We start from the raw sequence: 20,174 nt of genomic DNA, 5'->3' as shown, positions 1-20,174 counted from the left end.
TTTTTTTAAATACAGGACTTGTAATGGAGTATCTTTACATTTTGGTATTTGTACTTTTACTTAAGCAAAGGATCTGAGTACTTCTTCGACATACAGGTACTGATAAACAGAAAGCTCCTGATTGGCTTCTGATTTTTCACACCACCTCCAGATGCCGTCACGACTTTCATCTGGCAACAACACCTTCGGGTGACGCAGCGGCGGCGGCTGGTGATGTGGCTCGGCTTCAAAGTGCATGCTGGGAAACCTGCAGCGACAGTAAAGGTCTAATTCTCCCGAGCTGTGCTGCTGAGACGACCAAACCGCTGCACCACTTCTTAGTTAGCTTTTCTCAGCCGACCCAATTATGATCCCTCCATACATCCGTCTCCTGCCGCTGCTCCACATTCCTACAATGACGGCCGTGACCTCAATACCGAGAGAGAGACCGGAGAGGCTCCGAGAGGACCCAAACGCTGGAAATGAAGTGACAACTCGTGAAAGGAAAATCAGACAGAGTGAATGAGTAACTGACAGTGACGGTGCATGAAAAGCCTCTGATCCACCATGAAATATCCCTCCTCCTCCTCCTCCTCCTCCTCCTCCTCCTCCTGCTTTGTCCTCCTCTAATGACTCTTCTGACAAACTGTCCGCCGACTGGCAGCCTGACACACATCAGAGTTTAGATGTTAGCTGTGTGTTTCCATCAAGGAGGAACAATTAGAGAACAGTCTGTTAGTGGATAATAAGCTCAGAGCTGGTTGAACAGGATTGTTGTGGTTTGTCTGTAGACGTATTCAGCGACGGTACACGACCTCAGTGAGACTTTACTGTACAGGTGAGCTCTCGAGCTCATTGCTGACACTTACAATGCCACTTATATGACCTTATACTACTGTTACTTACTGCATATTACCTGTTCACATATATTTAATACTACCGTTTATACCTGCACAGTGTTACATTTCATTTTATTGTATTTCTATATATATTATATTCCTATATTTTAACTTCATGTTTGTTTAAAAAGTAAAAGCTTTCAGTAGGTGTGTTTGACGAGACTTCAGTAAGTTACGATGTATTCTAATAGGAGAGAGAAATAAACATCCTCTGTTATAGTACATGTCGTTTTATACTGTGATATCAATATATTTTATATAAAATAACCACACAAATCAAAGTAGTTCATCACATCAGTCAAGTTTCCATCCAAATTTAGCACAAACCTCAAACGATGAAAAACATTAGTGTCTAATAATGGCGCATTAATATCCCCTATTTCATTGCTCTTTTGTATTATGAGCCTCCGTGTTGCAAGTTTTAAATGGTACCTGACAATGTTGTATAATGGTGTCCCACATGATGATTTATTTACATTAATATTCTCTTTTCTTTTTATTATTGTGCTGAATGCTTATACATGATCTCAACAACTTTGCAATTTTAATATTTTATTCTGTTCTTAGAGTGACTTTGTGACGTCCGTCCAGAAACCACAGATTGACAAATAAACTCTAGAGAAGTCACATGTTTCATGTTCGTCATCATTTATTCACTACGTCTGTTTCCGTTGCACTTTGTCGCAGTTTGTTTTCATTGACACACCAACTTTTCAGCCGAGCGTACAAACCTTTTTTCTTTTTTAAGGTTTTTAAGTTCTTCTATGGACAAACAAAGAATATACAGTAACTTCTGAGTGATCGGCATTAGAGTTTAGGGAGTCACTGGTTGCTATAGTAACGGCTATGGAGCTGGACTGAGAAGGCAACATGGCTGCCAGAGAAAGTGTACAGTAAAACACACACACACACACACACACACACACACACACACACAAAAGTCAACCTGCAAACCTGTTTGAGAAATAATACACTGACAAATATTTACACTACAAATTAATTTGACCTCTCCTCTGTCACACACACACACACACACACACACCCTGAGGACACGTGAGGACACACACACACACACACACACAGCATACAAGCCCTTTGCTAAACAAACAGCATGACCTCACACTCAAACACACACACGCAGGACTAAAGATGACTCACACCATGTGACAAGTGATTATTATATGAGAGTTGATTAATGAAACAAAGATCATCTGGATGTGATGTAAGAAGTTTTCTAACTTTAAAGACGCAGATTTTTAAATAAAGCTGGACAGACGGCACGTTTTAACTGATCTTGCAGTTTGCCACATGACCGGGTTATGACACGGAGCCGACGATTGATTTTGTCCAATTCCAATAAAGTTTATTCAAACAAGATGGCCGCACGTCCTCAACAACGTTGGCAAAAAGAGAAAAAAGTCAGACAGCACGAGAAAAGCATGGAGCCACAGACAGTCTGCGGTGTTTTATTGTCTTCAGTCTACAGTTTCAGCCACAAAATCTAAATTAAATTAATTCCAATCACATCAAAACGAGCTCACTTCAGTTTAAAATGCTTCTTTTAACAGCAGCCACGAGGGAATCGGTTATCGCAGGTTTAAATGTTGGTTCGTGGGAAACAAGGTACAGCAGATGACGATGAGGAGTTCAGGGCCGCGTGCTTTATCAGACAAAATGGACAGAAAGCAGAAGTGGATCCAGTGGTGTCCTGGACTAGTGACCTAACCAACAGACCCCAATCTGAGGCTACAGGACTGAGAGTGTGTGACATGGTGGACTCACCAGACCCTGTTCAACCTGTGCTGCTTTTACACTGAACTCATGAACCCTTCGTCTCCTTTTAGAACATTTTTAAAACGTTTATTTTGACTCAGTCCCACATTCACCGTCCTGCTGCTCCAAATACACCAGAGCACCAAATGTGTATTAATCCGCCGCTGAAAATAGTCCCCAACAAATGCACCTGTAACTGTATATTTGGGCCATTCGAGATGGACACAGCTCTACAGCTCAAGTTTTCAGATGACTCAGTAGTCAACAGGTGGGTCTCAGACTCGGGACGGTGAGTTCAGGAGACAATGAAACCACCTCCAACTCACCCATGAAAACACTGCAGTCAAAGGGGGTTCCTAAAACACACCAAACCACCACCACTATCAGTTCATTGCTGAACGCGCTTTCACATTAATGCTTTTTCCAAAATGCAGCAGCTGTCCTTTCAGGGCTGAAGTTTCTTCAGTGACTCGGCGGAAAACAACGGTCTCTGGTATTTTAATATGAAACTCGAGAAACTTTTGGATCCAAAATGGTGAGACGGGAAACACAATAAGTGCTGGTTTGTTGCACATTTTGCTGAAGGAAAGAGGACAAACGAGACACTGAGACCCTCCTGTCTAATCCGCGGTGGTTGACACTGAGGTTGAGTTCAGATAGTTTCCAGCCTGAGACGGAGAGCTGCATCAGATCCTCCATCACGGTGACGCCTCACCACCGTCTGCCAATACAGTGTGAGTTTCTGCAGATGACACTAATTATTTACATGTCCATGTTCCATATATATAGTATATACTGTATATATCCACATATAACTTACTGTGTGGAAATACATCGAAAACATCCAACTTTCAGAGCCAGAAGAACTGTAAACAAAACTTCTTACCATCAACCAACTGTTTGTTGTAGCAAGAAGGAGGTTAATTCAGCCGTTAAAACAAACTGAAGACATAAAATGCGTCACTGCTGTACGACAGGAAAGATCTCATATTGAAAGTGTGAAGAATTCTTACTATAACATCCTTTACACCTCGCCTGGCGAACAGCCCGACAGCTTCACGGTGACGCTGTTTCTGAAGCTGCTCCAGACAGCCGCTTGTGAGTCACAGCAGGCTTTAGATATTTTTCCCTCTCTCTTGTGATTTCTTTGGGTTTACAGGCTGCCTGGTTGTTGCTCAGCAGTCTGACAGATTAGCTCCCACTTTCTCCAGCAGTGACAGATCTCCTAACGCCTCAGTTTGAGGATTACAGCAGCAGGTCAGCCGAGCGCACTGTCAGACTGAATATATGAGGTTCAGTTATCCAGGAAATGTCTGAAAACTGCACACGAGTCCAGAGACGCCCTCCTGAAACTATTCAGAGACGGTCCAGAAATGGTCCAGGGACTGTTCCAGAAAGGAAAAGGTTATAAAGTTGAGTTAAGATTATTTTCTCAAACTCTCATTTCCAAGGTCAAGAACTTTCACGCTCAATTGTAAGAAACTGTGCAAGGATGTATCCCAGAAATAATCCAGACCCTCTGCAGAAACCACCTCAACAATTCAAAATGACCCCGAAACTACTTCAAATCTTTAATTTTCCAGAATCTCAGAAATGACCCACAAAGCTTAGTTAGCCATGAGCTCTGTGAGGCTGTACTTACTGAATGCTAACATCAGCATGCTAACACAGCTGCTCACAATGTCAAGAATCTACCCAGAAATCACCAGTAAGCATCCAAGAAACCATCCAAGAATCTACCCAGTAATTATCAAAGAAACTATGAACAAACTATTTCCAGAAACTAATTCAAAGTGTCTCCAAAAACGATCCAGAATCACAGGTGCTGGATACAACCGACCGAACGCAAACACACAGTCACCCTGGAAACCTCAGTGAAACTCCCTGAGGAGAAGGCCTCTGTCGTATTTACCAGACAAACACCAGTAAACATGTGTGTGTGTGTGTGTGTGGGTGTAGTGTGGTGATGGGGGGGGTAAGCGAGGACCCCCCACATTGACTCAGAAAAGCATCTGAACTGCTTTTTAAACAACATTAGCATGAAAAACAAATCAGTTTTGGCCGAGTCTTTGGGCTCCGCTGTGCCAGAAAAGTGTTAAAAAGTAGAAAAATCTTTAAATCTCCTTCATGGAACGACTGAACGACTGATGGCTCCTTTCTTCAACAGCGGAAGCGAGAGGCAGATTAAGTTTACTGCTGTGTTTTACAGTCAGGGGGGGTCAAGCAGAGCAAATGGGTGGCTGAGCATCGCTCGTCTTTGGGGTTGCCACGGTGACGGAAAGCGAAAGACAGATAGACAGACAGACAGTGCCAAACAGCATCCTGTATCTAAAATGTCATCCTGCGGTATCTTAACTGGAGCTCCAGGAGGGGTCAGGGGGTCAGGCAAGAACACTCAACCCACTGAGAGAGCACCGCGGCCTGGCTACAGGCTGCCGGGAGCCCTGGGGGGAAGAACCAGCAGCAGACACAACCACACACAGTCTGTCTGCTGGAGGAAGCTCACACACTTAATCCAGGAAGGGATGATTTGAAAAACGAAAGAGAACGAATAAACATTAGTGACACGAGTGTGAAGTCTGATGTAGACGACATGTTGTTAGACAGGAATGAAGTGCAGCAAGAAGTGAATTATCAGTTCACCTGCTGATCTCAGGAAGCAATTAGCTTCTTCACTGAATCCTTCCCTGCTCACTCAGTCACACAGATACACTGTAAGTGTCTAAGGTCAGGTTGCACATGGTGTATGTGTGTAAGTAAGCATCAAAAGACTAAATTAATAGATTTCTGAATGGAGTCTGGTGTGACAATGTCTCCCTCGCAAACAGGCAAAGAAATAACAAACACTTGGGCTGATTAGTAAGAGAGGACACTTTGTAAATAAAAAAAGTTGCAGGTTTAATCCCCCAGCACCTGATCTGCCCTGCTGAAGTGCTCTTGAGCAACCCATGATAGGAGCATTAGGTTAATGTCTATAAACTGTTAAATAAGGTCAGTTAAGAGTTGTAGTGTCCAGGGTAAATGAAATGAAGCTAAACAATAAAGTAAATATGTTCATAATTTTCTCAAACACACTTCTTTCTGTGATCTACATGTGGGTGAGTTTGAGTTGTGTGTTGACATGAGTTTCAACACCCCGAGGCCTGAAAACCTGCTAAATACTAATGTAGATAAACATCCTTTTCTCTCTGCAGAGAAAACGTGAGTCTGCATGCACTTAATCATAAATGGCAACGAGCTCACATACAGCCCATAATGCTCAGAGGAGGACCGTGCAGCGTCATGCTGTAGATTTATGGAAAATGAATTGATTAAAATATCTATAACTGATTGATCATTCTAGCCTTTTCTTCAGTAAACACACACATTTACAGATACGACAAGCTTCTTGCTTTTCTGTTAATCATAATAAGGTGATGGGTTTTTGTTTGTTTTCTGACTGCTGTGTGGAAAAATACCGTTAATCACCACAAAAGCTTACAGCCAAGATATCATGAGAACACTATGGAGGTGGAAACCTCGTGATTTAGATGTGTAAGAAGTAACCACAACATCCCAGGTTCAATGAGATGAAACCCTTCACAGTGTACAGATTCAGAGCTCCATAAGCACAATGTTGATGATCGATTAATCGTTTCAGTTATTTTATTAGCAAAAGTGGCAGAAATGAACTGGTTCCAGCCCAAATGTAAATACTTTCTCATTTTCCTCCTCTTATTTGACAGTAAACTGAATATCTTTGGATTTTGGACTGTTGGTCGGATAAAACAAGATATTTAAAAATGTCCCAATTAGTTTTATTATACCACACCACAATTCACTGCATTATAGTGACACTGCAGTGGAAAAGTAGCAATAAGCAGCACAAAAACTACAAAACTGCAGTACTTAGACCCAATGATGCATTATAAAGAAGACACCACAGGATATAAAGCACTTTGCAGTGTGATGGAGTCACGATGAGGCCAATGATGAGCACCATAAACACTATCAGGAATACTACGATATTAAGATTAAACACACTATGATAACCACTCTGTGAATATTACATTAACATTATAGCAATAACACGTGCCATTAAGTACCAAAGACATCTTACAAATCATGTTATAAAGATACTAGATCAGGATAAACAACCATAAAGTCAGTAAAAACGCATCACAGACAAACTGCAAATCACTATTGGGATGTTGGAGAGGAAAAACACCATAAATACAGTTTAAATCAGCGCGATTCTGAGCGGCAAAGACAAACTGTCGGTGTCTATATGGTCGCTGAGCACCATGAATATTATAAGAATACCACAGGAGAGTACACAACACAGTAGAAGTATGGCTTATATATAGCTGCTGAGTTAATATTTATGTAGCCTATAGATATACACCGAGACATTAAACATCATAGAGCCAACATAAATAACTCACTGTTGAGTTAAACACATCAAAAACAAACTGGAGGAATGTTCTAGAAATATTACTGTATTAGCAGAAGAGATAAAAAAACAACAACAACAAACAATTATCAGATTTGACACCTGAAAGTCAGTTTAAGTGTCACATACACACTGCCGAAATACTGCAGAGACCAGACTCCACAATGGTAATCACTGTAGGAATATTATAGAAGCTGGTTGTAGGTTCATTCCAAGATTATGTGGAAATATGATTCCAGTCTGGTTGGTGTGAGGTGTCACCGTGGTAAATGGCTTGTTAGCCTGCAGAGGTAATTCCGATCAGCACTAAAAATGAACCGACTGTCACACTGAAATCAACAGGGCTAAAAAGGACGAGAGTGCGGGGTGGAATTCCCATCTAAACTTACCGGAGTGAACGGCTCCAGCGGCGCGGACGCTCCTGTGCAGAACCTCCGTTCGAAAATGTCCACATTTACGGCAAAACAAGATTTAAGACAAGATCCCGTTGGACTCCGGTTCGCATCCACAGGCGGCGGGAGCTGAGCAATCGACCGACACACCGGCTGTGGGCGCTTGCAACTGCTTGGTTGAGGGAGAGAGAGAGAAGGAGCAGACTGCGCATGCGTGATCGCTCAGGTGGAATGGGAAAGCGCTTTCTCCGTACACGTCCACCTGCTGGGAAACATGAACACACACACAGTTAGTTCATTTTACATTAAAGACTTCAGTAAAGCGCGCGCGTGTGTGTGTGTGTGCGAGTGTGTGTGTGTGTGTGTGTGTGCGCGGCCCAGATAAGCCATATCAGCCCCGCCCTTGGCAAAAAACCTAAACAGGCAGGCTTCCCTCCTCACACACACATGATCATTTCATAATTTAATTTCAGCAGCCTGTGTGCTCATAAACTGACAGTGAAACTAGGTAAAGTCTCATCATCTTGTTGTACTAAACACAGCTGAACAAGAACATGAACATCTGTGCCAAATTTCATGGATTTCATTTCACTCAAAGCCACAAACATGAACCTCATGGTGGCACCAGAAGGACAGTCACGGGATCACCAAATACATCATCCAGGAACCATGAACTTCATGGCAAACCATCCAATAGTTGTGAGATACTCCAGTCTGGACTAAACTGGAGGATCGGCCCTTGAGCCATTCTGTTAGCATGACTATATATATATGAAATATTATCAATAAGCTAAATGTAAAATATCAAGGTGACTTTAACATTTTTTAACAGTTTTAAATATAATAGTTAAAAAAGCAAAAAAGTGAATGCACCCTGGTGTGTGCGGCAAACAAACCTTGACTCTCAGCTGACCTCTGACCTTTAATACAGTCCCTCTTTGTCCTCTGTAATAAGAAGTTATACAGTCCAGATAACAAGTTAATCTACACTACATGTGGGTCCAAAGATGAATCACTTAAAAAGTGAAAGAGTGATGGAGGACAGAGAGAGTCTTTGTAGTGAGAAACTCTCCTCTGCTGTTGAAATGTTTGGGAAAATGAGCCTGGATGCAACAACACACACACTCACACAGACAAACAGTAGAATCAGGTTTATGTGTTGGTGTTGCCTGGTGAATAATTGCCTCTCTTTAAAGCAATCAGAGCAACCACAAACAGACCAGACTCTTATTCTAAAATCACTCTATTTAAAGAGAGAAACACACACACACTGCATACTAATCCTAACTGTGGTGAGAGGCTGTCGTGCATTTTCACCTGGAAAAAGACTAAATTAAACCAACCAAAATAAGATGGCATTTACTGAACATCTGAGACCTGCAGTTGTCATGGAATTAACATTTCAATGAACACTATTTTGCCACAAAAAATATTATTCCAATATTTTACAAGCAATGTTTGCATCGGGTACAGGTTTCCTTTTCCTTCCTTCCTTCCTTCCTCTGTTGTTATGAAGATGCAGAACTATATTTTACAGGCTTATAATTTCCTAATAATTATCTTGTACGTTTTGTGGAATAAACTGTGTCATCTGGTGCTAATTACAGGTAAAACAGAGACAAAGTTCTGCCTTGTGTTTGTAAGCATTTGTTGATTTTCAGAGGAATTTCCTTATTATTACAGGAAATTATTAAGAAACTACAGACCAAAAAAACAAAGCTTTACCGTGAAATCTCAACCCCTTTTTCTTTGTTTCACTGGAACATCAAAATATATCTTAAATGTTTTAAAGATTACTGCAGAAGAAAGTGCAAGAGTAGAGTGAAAAGCAGCTGTGGAGAAGAAGGTAAAACCCAAACCGTCTGTGGAAAACACCTGAAAACTAAAGACCAGGAAGACGATTTAACACCCACACGAAACCAAAGCTGGTAAAAGCTTTAATCACAGAGTTAATCATCTCACTTTAGTAGAGTAAGTTGGTCTTGTTTGGACCAGAAATTCATCTTATTACAAAGAACATCAGACATATTTTTCTTCTCAATAGATTTATTCGGTTCAGTTTTGTCATACAAACATTAAAGATTAAAACAAATTCATATTCATGTACATTTTGGTCATTGTTTGGCATTTATAATTCAAATAAAAAGGAAATTCACCCTTTAACCCTTTATTTTTGGTCTGATAGAAATGGACTGCAGACGGTTTATAGACTGATCCAGGGTCAGCAGTCCATTTCTGAGCATCCGTCTGTTGGAGGGAAGCCAGGGGATGACCAACACTGATGGTGCTGCTGCTGGAAAACCCCCAAAACATTCACCCCCCCCTGCTGGAAAAGCCCAAACTTTTCCTCAACAGTTATCATAGACGAGATTATTATGATTTTAATGATTTAAATTACGTTTTGGTTTTCATAAAAGTCTGGCAGCTTGAAAATAATTAAGGATTGGAGTTAATCTCATATCGAATTGAATCTTTTCCTCACTTTAATCTGAACACGCCAATAACTAATCTATATCTAATATCTTTTAAATTTTGTCTTTCAAACATTTAAGGGAAAGAAAACACAATTTAAAAACATGTCACAGTGGAATCATTTTTAAATTGAGTGGAATTTCTCTTTAAGGCAACATTTGATTCAGGTGGGACAGGAAACATTAGCCCTAACCCAGGTAGGGTTCAAGGTTTTTGAGGCATTATTGCACAAAAGCGTTGCATAGTTGTTGTCACACGTTAACAAAACAGTCTGAAAGGAGTCAATTCACTGAACATTTCCTCGTACAGTATCACAGGAAACGTTTAAGGCAGATTAGGCTTCAGGTAGAGTGCAAAGAGTGCGAGGACATTCAGCAGGTGGACAAAATAACGGCAACATTTCACATTAGGATGCAAGTCAATTCAACACTGATTTAACTTTAAGGAAACCTCTTTAACTGAACAAAAGCTGACCGTTTAAGCTTCACAAAGGTCCGGCTGTTGCATTGAATTGCATCATATTGTCAAGGTGTTATTTTGTCCATCAAATGGTTATCGGGATGAACATGAGAGCCATGAAACGTTTGGTCTCAATGGGAAGGAAAAAAAAATAAAACGTTTTATTCATTAAACTGAATATAATCTCTGTGTGTAAAATGAGTATATTGGCTTTAAACTTCAATGATGGCTCAGAGACTCATGATAATGAAGCCTTTCATGAGTGAGTAGCTTTTTATCACCGATAAACAAAAAAAAGCACATGGACGATAACGGACGACCTTGAGTCGTAGAAAATGAACACACTAGACTGGCCCCTTAACTGGTTTCTTACTGTAAGGCTGTCTGATAAAATAGTTTAAATTAATATTAGCTGTCTATCAAGTGGAATGTAATTAAGAAGTACCAATCACGCAATTTTAGTTTTAGTTAATCAGGAATGTATAGGTGAGTGTTAGAGGTTTAAACTAAAAAAAAAAGGGGCTTACAGACATCATCAGATCAGACAGACAACAAATAAACAAAACTTTGGCTGCTGATAAAATGATGTCTGAACGACTGGCTCCAACCAACCTTTTCTCACCATTGAATAAGACAACATCGTCAACATACAGCAACATTGTTTGGCTTGTAAGAGATTATTGGCCCCAACAGGCTGCTGAGCATCTTGTCATGTAAACCAGAGAAGGAAATGACCAGCAGACAACCAGACCAGTGCTGCTGAATCTAAAACTGTGGCTAGCAAGTTAACCTTACAGGTAGGCATCCAATAATCATCCAAATCTTTCCCCAAGCTGTTTTACAGCAGAAGTGATGACGTACCATTTGAACTTGTGAAATGTTGCCTGAAAGATTGTCTAAAACCAACCTCTCATTAACAACGAACAAGGCATCATCATCGACATACAGCAACATTTTTTGGTTCGTAGCAAACTATTGGTCTCAACAGGCTGCTGAGCGTCTTCTCGTGTAAAACAGAGAAGGAAATGACCAGCAGACCACCAGGCCAGTGCTGCTGAAACTGTGTAGCTGAAAAGTTAACTTCATAGTCCGAATCTTTCCTCAAAATGTAGCCGGCTCGAATCCGCTTATCAAATCTATATTCTTATTAAATGAATTTGGGTTCAGCTGTCAACAGAGACGCTACAGATGAGTGGCGGCTCTAATTTTTGTTCTCAAACTGTAGCTACAATCTGAAAATGAGAAGAGCAACAGACGATATGGCATGTTGACCCAGTTCTAAAGCAGAACTGTCTACAGGAAGCCAGCAGGTGCAGAGTTGTGGATCGTACCAGTCCCTGTAGACAGTGAAGCTGTTTTCCTGCAGTGGTGTTGAGGCACTTTTAGTCGCTGTGAGTTTCTGACTGCAGTGGCTGAGGATTTTTAAAGTTCAAAGAAAAGCTTAGTGCCTCACGGAGGATTAGATGGATTTACTCCCCAACACACTGAGACAGAGGCAAGAAAACAGGTCAGAAGTCACAAGTACTGTACGTCTGTGAATGTATGTATAGTATGTATAGATGTATAGAAAGAAAGATCATTCTTGAGACTCCCCGCGGTCCTAAATATCATTTCCTTTTCTTTCTCAACCTTCTTTTCTATGCAGTTCCACAACATTTTGAGACCTGGAAAGTGAGGAAATCCCACCTTTTCTCAGCCTTTCCGGACCTGCAGGAGATTTCTCAGGACCCAGGAAACCCATTCAACATCCAAAATAATTACTTTCCCTCTACATTATCGAACTCCTCATTTCTGTAGTGAACACTCAGTTTTCCAGAGCTTTCCAGAGGCTGCAAATCCATCCCAAATCCACAAACTCTGGTATAAATAAACTACCTACCCACCTAACTAACTATCCCAAACTTCACATCTATCAGAGCCTTTCTAGTCCAAAACTTCCTAAACAATCCTCTCTCTAACTTTTCCCATAAGTGTCCATTTATCCCAAAACATCTTCAGAACCAACATCTGGCCAGTTTTGCTTGTTGCTGTGTCAACTTTCCTCCAGCCAGGAGGGGGCGTCCACGCTGGCGTTGTTGAGGTGTTCCCCGGCCTGCCGGATGTTTTGTTCCAGGAAGCTGTTACACGATAAACTGTGAGCCGCAACGGAGCTGTGGAGCAGCCACAGCTGGTTATGGAGGACTTTGACCTGCAGCAGAAATAAAGGATTTGTGAAGTCCATCCAGCTCAAATGTTAAACTCTTTGCTTAATGTCTTCATTAATATTTAGTATCAACCTCATTCTGTCTTGCACAATATCTCAATATATAATGACTTTAGGATGATTTGCTGACCTTCCAGGTTTACCAGAAATCTCTGATCCCTCCCTCGGTCCCCCTCACCTTGTTCTCCTCCAGCAGCTTGACTTTGACAGACAGGTCGTCTCTGATCCTCTGGTACTTCTCCCTCTGGCTCTGAAAGTCTTTCTGGGCCTGCTCCAGTTTGGGCACGGTGATGGCGTCCCGGGGCCCCAGGTTCAGCTCCTCCAGGTCGACTCGGTACGCATCGTACTCGATCCTGGAAGTTGGAGAGGTTTACGTGGTCATCTAAAGAAGAGGTCTCCAACATTTTTTTGCAGATGCTGGTGTGACTGGCTACAACATGTTCAGGCTGACAGGAAGCAGGAAGTGTGTTTTCTACCCACCTGGAAGCCTCGTACTGCTTGGCGTTGATCATAGTGTCCTCGATGGTTTTGTTGACCAGAGTGTTCATGTTGGACGTGAAGGCGTTAATGGCCGTTGCCAGAGTCTCGCCGCTCTTGGACAGAAACTTTTGTGCCTCTGCATTCACACCAAACTCCACCTGACAGAGACAAAGATTTGATCGACACCAACTGACTGAGTTAGCTGGACATGCTAATGTTTTCATCTTATGTACAGCAGATAAACACATTGTTTAATCCACATTTGCTCTTGTTTTTTTGGTTTTGTAAAGGCTAAAAAAAACCAAACTCTTTAAAAGCTGTACAGTAATTACAGTTTCTAAACTGTGATTGGACGATCGCTGTTCGGGGGAGGGGTTTAGCAAACAGTCAGTTGTAGTAGCAGTAGTAGTAGTACACGAGCAGTGGTGACAGTTGTGCTGGCAGTAGCAACAGTAGTACCACCAAAATGTTTTTTAACACTCACATGCAGCGTTGGTGTTTTGAGGCTGAGCTCGGTGAAGGCGTCCCCCAGGGTCTTCTGGGTAACTGTGAACTGAGCGAGCTGATTGGCCAGCGTCTGAGCCAGCTTAGTCATGTCATCGTATCGTTGGCGGTCGTCTTTGAGCAGCTCGAGGCGAGGCTCCAGGTCCAGATCCACCGTACGAGATCCACGACCGAGCTTCTCTGACAGAGCCTGCCTGGTACACTGCAGCCAGAGAGTGCTGATCAGATATTGATTATATCTTTTACCAATGACCAGCAATAAAAAAGTCCGGTCTCACCTTATAGGTGGTGATGCTCCACTTGCGGACTCTCTGCAGCTTCTCACTGGCTGGGTTCTTGTTGTTGCCTTGAACAACCACAGGTCCGATTCCTGGTTTCTGCGGTGTCACTGGAAGGTCTGGATCAAGTTCACGCAAATTAAGTTAAATTTTGCTTTATGTCGAGTTTGAAGGCACCTTTACTCCCTCACTAGTTTACCTTTGCTCTGCCCTGTTTCCATGGTGACCTCGGGCATGGCCTCAGCCGGACAGGAAGTGCCACTGTTGTCAGTGTGGTTGCAGTTACTGTTTGTTTCCTGTAAACAAAATGTGTAGAAGGGCGTAAACAAATCTTCATGAGTCCCAGAGGTAAGTACGCATGGCTGGTTCTGAATGTGTTTGGATCCCTTTCTTTAATGGGAACTGAAGTTCATTTCAGGTAGGTTTTTAGGAGTCTGCTTCCGTGAAAGTCCAACATTTTGGACCTGTGAAGCCTTCTACAGCACCTCAGGAACTTAACTCGTTTACTTCCAGTAGCTGAATTCAAGGCTGGGAAAGCTGGTTTTGACTGCAAGGTTGCAGGTTAAAATCCCACTCTCCCTCCCTCATCTGCTGCTGCCAAGAAGCACTTCAGCACATGATCTAACATGCAAGCAAACTTGTAAAAAGGTGAGACTTGTAGATCAGCTTTAGGGGCTCTCCAGCTGCATCTTTCCATACTGGAATGTTAAATTTCCAACAGTTCCTGAATGCAGCGTGAGCCTCAGCTCCTAGAACAGGAACATCACCAGTAAGCAACAGCAAAAGGTCAAAGGTCAGAAGTCAAAGCACCGTGACAACACTCGGAAGGATCACCGTGGGAACCGGAGCTTACGGGGGCCAATCAGAACCCGGATCAAGAGGTTGTGAGGTTGCCACGGAGATGATGGCTCCCTGTTGTGATTGGCAGCAGGCAAAGAGGTCAGAGGTCACTGGAACACTCAAGACAGGAAATAGTCACCTGATGTAGATGAGAGGTAACGACACACACACACACACACACACACACACAGTATACTGCTGTCATCTACAATTAAGAGAGATTATATACATTAAATGTCAACACTGGAAGTTGTTAACCTGTGTGTGTGTCACGCCTCCTCCATGTTTTCATTTTTTACACACACACACACACACACACACACACACACACACACACACACACACACACACACACACACACACACACACACACACACCTGTGGAGGGCTCACCGGGCCGGAGGAATTTGGCTCAAAGTTGTTGTGTCGCATTGAAGAGACAGCGAGGCATGTAGTGACGCAAAGCAAGTCTCTCTCTCTCACTCACACACACACACACACACACACACACACACACACACACACACACACACACACACACACACACAGAAAGTATCCACCTTTGCTCTTTCCAAAGGTTAGAAAAGCTGGTGTATAACAGGAAGTTTGCTGGTTTCTTCATTGAAAATCTGCTTTAAGAGCACTGATTTTTTTTGCTGTGGCTCCATTCATCAGTTCACTGAACATCACTTTATATCCAAACGTCCAATCAGACTTTAGTTGGTGCAACTAAATAAATATAGAAAACAATGAGTACATGTGTCCTGCTGAATTTATATTTTTCAAAGTCACCAACACACGTGGAGGTGAAGTGGGCTGTTTGGAGCCAGATGTTTTGTGGGTCAACATGTATGGACTTCATCTTTCTAGTGACACATTCAACATCTAGTGGCCATTACAGGAACTGCAGCTTGAGATGCTTCTAAAAAAACATCAAGAAAACGATGACATCAGAAAACAATGTAAAGTTACATCTCTTATAATATAAATACTCAACAAACTTAAACTCAGCTGATGAACGTAAGACTAAAACTACAGCTTGACTTATTATCGCCGCTCTGCACGCAGGTGAGTCACCTGCTGACATCACGGCAGCAGGACCGCTCCCGTTACCTGCCCTCACTCGATCACTATTAACCACAACAATGGTCGTCTTATCAGACAAACACACACTCACTGTCACCGTTTGTCACACCACTTTGCTTCTGTTGTCATGACAACGGCAGATAACATTGTAGAAGCTGTTAGCTAGCTGCTGCACACTGTTCCTTTTCTTTTATTGAACCGGTTGCATGACGTGTGAATGTTTGTGGAATATCTGTGAAGAACAAATACATCAACCACATGTCTGTTTTAAATATAATACACTGATAACACGCTCAGTCAGTCAATGACACTGAGAGACAGGAGGAATAATGAGCTTGTAATGCTAACAGCCAGCGGCTACACTGCTAGCACTGCTAGTTAGCTGGTTAGTTCGGAGCACCTGGTCCATAGCTGTATGTACTTATATTTTTTTTCATCATGTATAATGATGATAGTCTCAAGGAAGTGCAGGTCTTGTATTATTCCTGATTAACTGTCTTGTACATAAAGTCCTAAATAATATGATGTATTATCAAGTTTTGTTTTCCTGCATTTTGCATATAAAAAAAAATGGATTCAAATTTATTAAAATCTTTCCCAAACTTGAAACAAGAGATCTAATTTTCACCAACTTTTTCCATAAAACAATTTTCATTGTTTTGCTTCAGTTGAACAGAGAAGAAATATACAGTAACTTGTGTTTGGTGGTGGTTTTCATGCCGTCTCACCCTCGGAGGAGTCTCCTCCTCTGTGACGCCGGACGCCAGGCTGACGCCTCCTCTCTGCTCCGGCTCCTCCTCCATCATCTTGCTCCTCCCACTTTTCTTCTTCTACTTCCTCCTCTAGACGAAACAGAAAAACATCAATCTACAATGTTTGTTGGTATTTTCCTCTAAGATAAAAGAATTGTCACTTTTAAACCAGAGGGGTTAAAGTTCAGGTGTACAGTCCTGATTCATGAGACTCAGAGGCTGCTGCAAGGATCAAAGGTTACTGTTAAACAAGTGGAGAATTAACGTGAAAAAAACTTCATTTATGTGTTTTTCTTGATGTTGTTTCTAGCTAATTACTTCACCTCAGTCATTTGTTTTATTGTCATGTTCCCTTTAACACTTGAAACAGCTGGATTTTTTTTGTATTGAGATGTTCAGATTGTTGTTAGTTTACATACACTTATATATATATTTTTTTTACATTTTGGCTCAAGAGGTTCCTGCTGCTTAATGAAACTAATTTAATCTGAACAACTGAGCTGAGGAGCTCAGGTTTTCCGTTTCATTGTTTGTAACGTCGGAGTGGTCAAACAGCAGCACCTAGTGGTGAAAAGGCAGAAGCACAACACTCTGCAGGAGGTCTGCTTCACCTGCACCCTGTTCTTCAAATGTGGTTTAACTCATTCAGGCTGAAATAAAATATTCTCATCCAGCTAATTTGGTTCTTTGAAAGCAGGAGGCAGGTGTGTTGGGACGCCTCCCATCATGCACCGGGGCGATTCATGGACATAAGTCTCATTTTATGTGTGTTCCTGCATCAACATGTCGTGTTGAGGTTGCTTTTAATATCATCGGTGTCTGTTATTCTGCTGATTTATGCCTCATAATTTAACAAAACAGAATCACTGTAACTCACTCATAGGAACATTACAGAGTTTAAATTTATTGTTGGATTAAGACGCCTGCTACAACTTTACCACTTTCCTGTCATGAGTAATAAAGTGATTCCTTTACAACTTTATTTACGGTAAGTGCAAAGTACAAACACCTCATGTAAAGTTTATTGATATATAAAGTATAAAAGGGTATAAAAGCTTTGGCCTTTGTCACAAACCAGAAACCACCATGTAAATCATACAGACGTCCTGTCACCTCTAAACTGATTTGGTAAAAGTGGCGAAAGTTATTAAAATAAAAAGTTAATGTCTGTACATGACAACATGAGTGAAACTACTTTCACTAAATATTAAAATGTGGTTCTCTCTACTTCTGCTTATCATAAGGAAGATAACTTTCACTTCTGCATTAAACAACTTGAATAAACTCCAGTACAACTTACTGAAGTGATGCTACACCTGAAGTCTGGTGTCAACTCTCGCTACCTGTAGGCCTGAGAGGTGGTTTGACTTTTCAAAGAGAATATACAGTGAAATATACTTCATTAATATTATGATGATATCACCAAGCCCTAGATACCATTAAGAGTTAAAAAATTGTATTGGGGGGGGATTTGAGTGAACTGATCCTTTAATCAAAAGTGTAAATCTATATCACAGTAAACAACAACAATAATAATGATATTAATGATGCCAACATAAATATAAAATAATATCAGATATGGGATGTATATTTTAAAAAAAATTGAAATAAAAATCATAAACTAAATATACAAAATACAAATTACAAAGGACTAAAAACAGATAATGTTGTAAAGGTAAACAACCAATACTGAGAAGTAGCAACACATAGCTAATTCTGATCTATTAAAGACATAATTCAATATATAATAATAATATAATAACAGACACTCAGTTGCCAGTTTATTAGGTAGCTAAAACTAAACCATTCTAATACAATAAATCCAACTTTCATGAAGGTTATAATGTTCAGAAGGTGTTTCTTATATTTTGTGTATTAATGAGAGTGGACAGAATATTAGAAACACCTCTCAGTATCACGAACTACAGCATAGCCTCAAAAATGACCATGACGTGCATTAGATGGAGCTAGGTGTACCTAATGAACCGGTACCTGAGTGTTAACATGTTATTTGTTGTTGGTTTTAAGCTAACGTTACTGAAGACATCGTGTTCCCTTATAAAGCAGCTCAACTCTGCGTCTCTCTGAACTATTGCGACACATGAAGTGAGTAAACTGTGTTTTTAAGTCGATTAATCACCAGTTTCTGCATGTTAAATGCAAAACAGACGGTGTTTAATTCCCTCTTGGTGACATTAAGTGAAACCGGCCAACAACAAACACCCCACGGTGGGAGCAGCACCCAAAGGTGACAGATCAAACGGTTTGTTACCTTCACAGCTTTAAAAACAAACTTTTTCTTCCTCTGACCGTCAGATTTTCTCCCCTCTTTGTCTCCGTTCTTGCGTTAACTCCTCATGTTGAAATGTCACGAACTGAAAACTAAACCAAACTCTGTTTAAAAAAGTTATGAAGCTAAAGAGAGCAAAAGTCGAACACACCCGGAAGTGTTTTCTAGCCGTTTCTTTCTGGAGGGGATGCTCGATTTGTTTTGTCCTTGTGCTTTTCCGGAGGGGCGGTAATATCCACGGGTTAAAGGCTTATTTCGCTTCATTTTATGAATGTATACTGTTTGGGTTTTAAAGTTATAACAGAAAAAATGAGAAAACAAGCATTCATCATTAATTATAATTATTTTAGCTACATTTTCAAGGTTCTCAAGGTTCTCCTCCAGGCTACACACACGGAAAATGTATGAACACATATTCAAATATCTAAAAGTGGCGTTTCTGATATGGGCATTCTGCATAAAGAGTTATTTTTCCTTTTATGGATTCATTACAAGGTAATATAATACAGTGTAATGTATTAGATTTCTTTTTAAAATAAACTATTGTATAACAGTTTATGGCTGTACAGAGGTCGTATGAACATTGTGTGTATAATAATAATATTATAACACAATATAACAATAAATGAAGTATATCTTAATATTAAATAATTCATTAAAATTATTATTTATGTTATTATTTAACCAGCCACAGCCTATATATCTTTTATTGGTGTTTACTGTTGGTGGTTTGTGTTCTCGTCCTTCTCGCGACATCTTGTGGTCGTACATGAACAGATCAGCCGGGAGGACAAACAGCTCTCGCGATACTTGAGCTGTCCAAAGTTCCACTCCACTATGGTGGCCACTCAAACCAAACAGCGGTTAGAAAAGTTGTTTTTTATTCCCAGGAACCTGCTTTTTCTGCCGGTAAGAGATGCCGATAAACTTGTATTCATGTCAAAATGTTAGATTATATACAGTTTATCTCATATAAAGCTGTTTTATCAAGTTTAAGAGGTTTTCCCTCGTGACAGACTAACGTTAACGGTTTGAATGCTAGCAACTGTCATGACGAGATAAAGAGCTCCATCAGGCAAATAAAGACTTATAACTGCCGTTTGTAATGAGACAAGAAGAAGCTAGAAGAAGTTTTACATGAAGCTAGCTGTTTCATACTGTATTTACTGTATAATATTAACTTGTTTCACTTAATATAAAGTTCATATATTTGTTTTCTAGCTCCATGTTTTCATTTGTCAGCCATTTTAACATCAATAGCTTTATATTGTAAATGTAACGACACAATAATCTCGTAATTGTTTAATATACGTTGAATATATGTATTGATAATGAC

The 20,174-nt window shown here is 40.8% G+C and overlaps 2 protein-coding genes across 2 annotated transcripts in view; both read right to left on the bottom strand.

The window, feature by feature from the left end:
- LOC139305975 (butyrophilin-like protein 2) overlaps window positions 1-20,174 on the bottom strand; it is a 281,201-nt gene that overhangs the window by 50,342 nt on the left and 210,685 nt on the right. The gene's annotated exons all lie outside the window — the stretch shown is intronic.
- Window positions 12,423-18,924, bottom strand: LOC139305798 (arfaptin-1-like). Its single transcript, XM_070929747.1, has 8 exons — window positions 18,821-18,924; window positions 16,525-16,638; window positions 14,071-14,167; window positions 13,872-13,990; window positions 13,574-13,795; window positions 13,090-13,247; window positions 12,788-12,962; window positions 12,423-12,594 (listed from the first exon to the last, which is right to left on the bottom strand). Exons 2-8 carry the CDS (start codon window positions 16,600-16,602, stop codon window positions 12,439-12,441), a joined length of 1,005 nt encoding a protein of 334 aa, XP_070785848.1. The 5' UTR covers window positions 16,603-16,638; window positions 18,821-18,924; the 3' UTR covers window positions 12,423-12,438.

Source organism: Enoplosus armatus, chromosome 23 (genome assembly GCF_043641665.1).
Source record: "Enoplosus armatus isolate fEnoArm2 chromosome 23, fEnoArm2.hap1, whole genome shotgun sequence".
Taxonomy (NCBI): domain Eukaryota; kingdom Metazoa; phylum Chordata; class Actinopteri; order Centrarchiformes; family Enoplosidae; genus Enoplosus; species Enoplosus armatus.
This window is presented reverse-complemented; position numbering and strand designations above follow the sequence as displayed.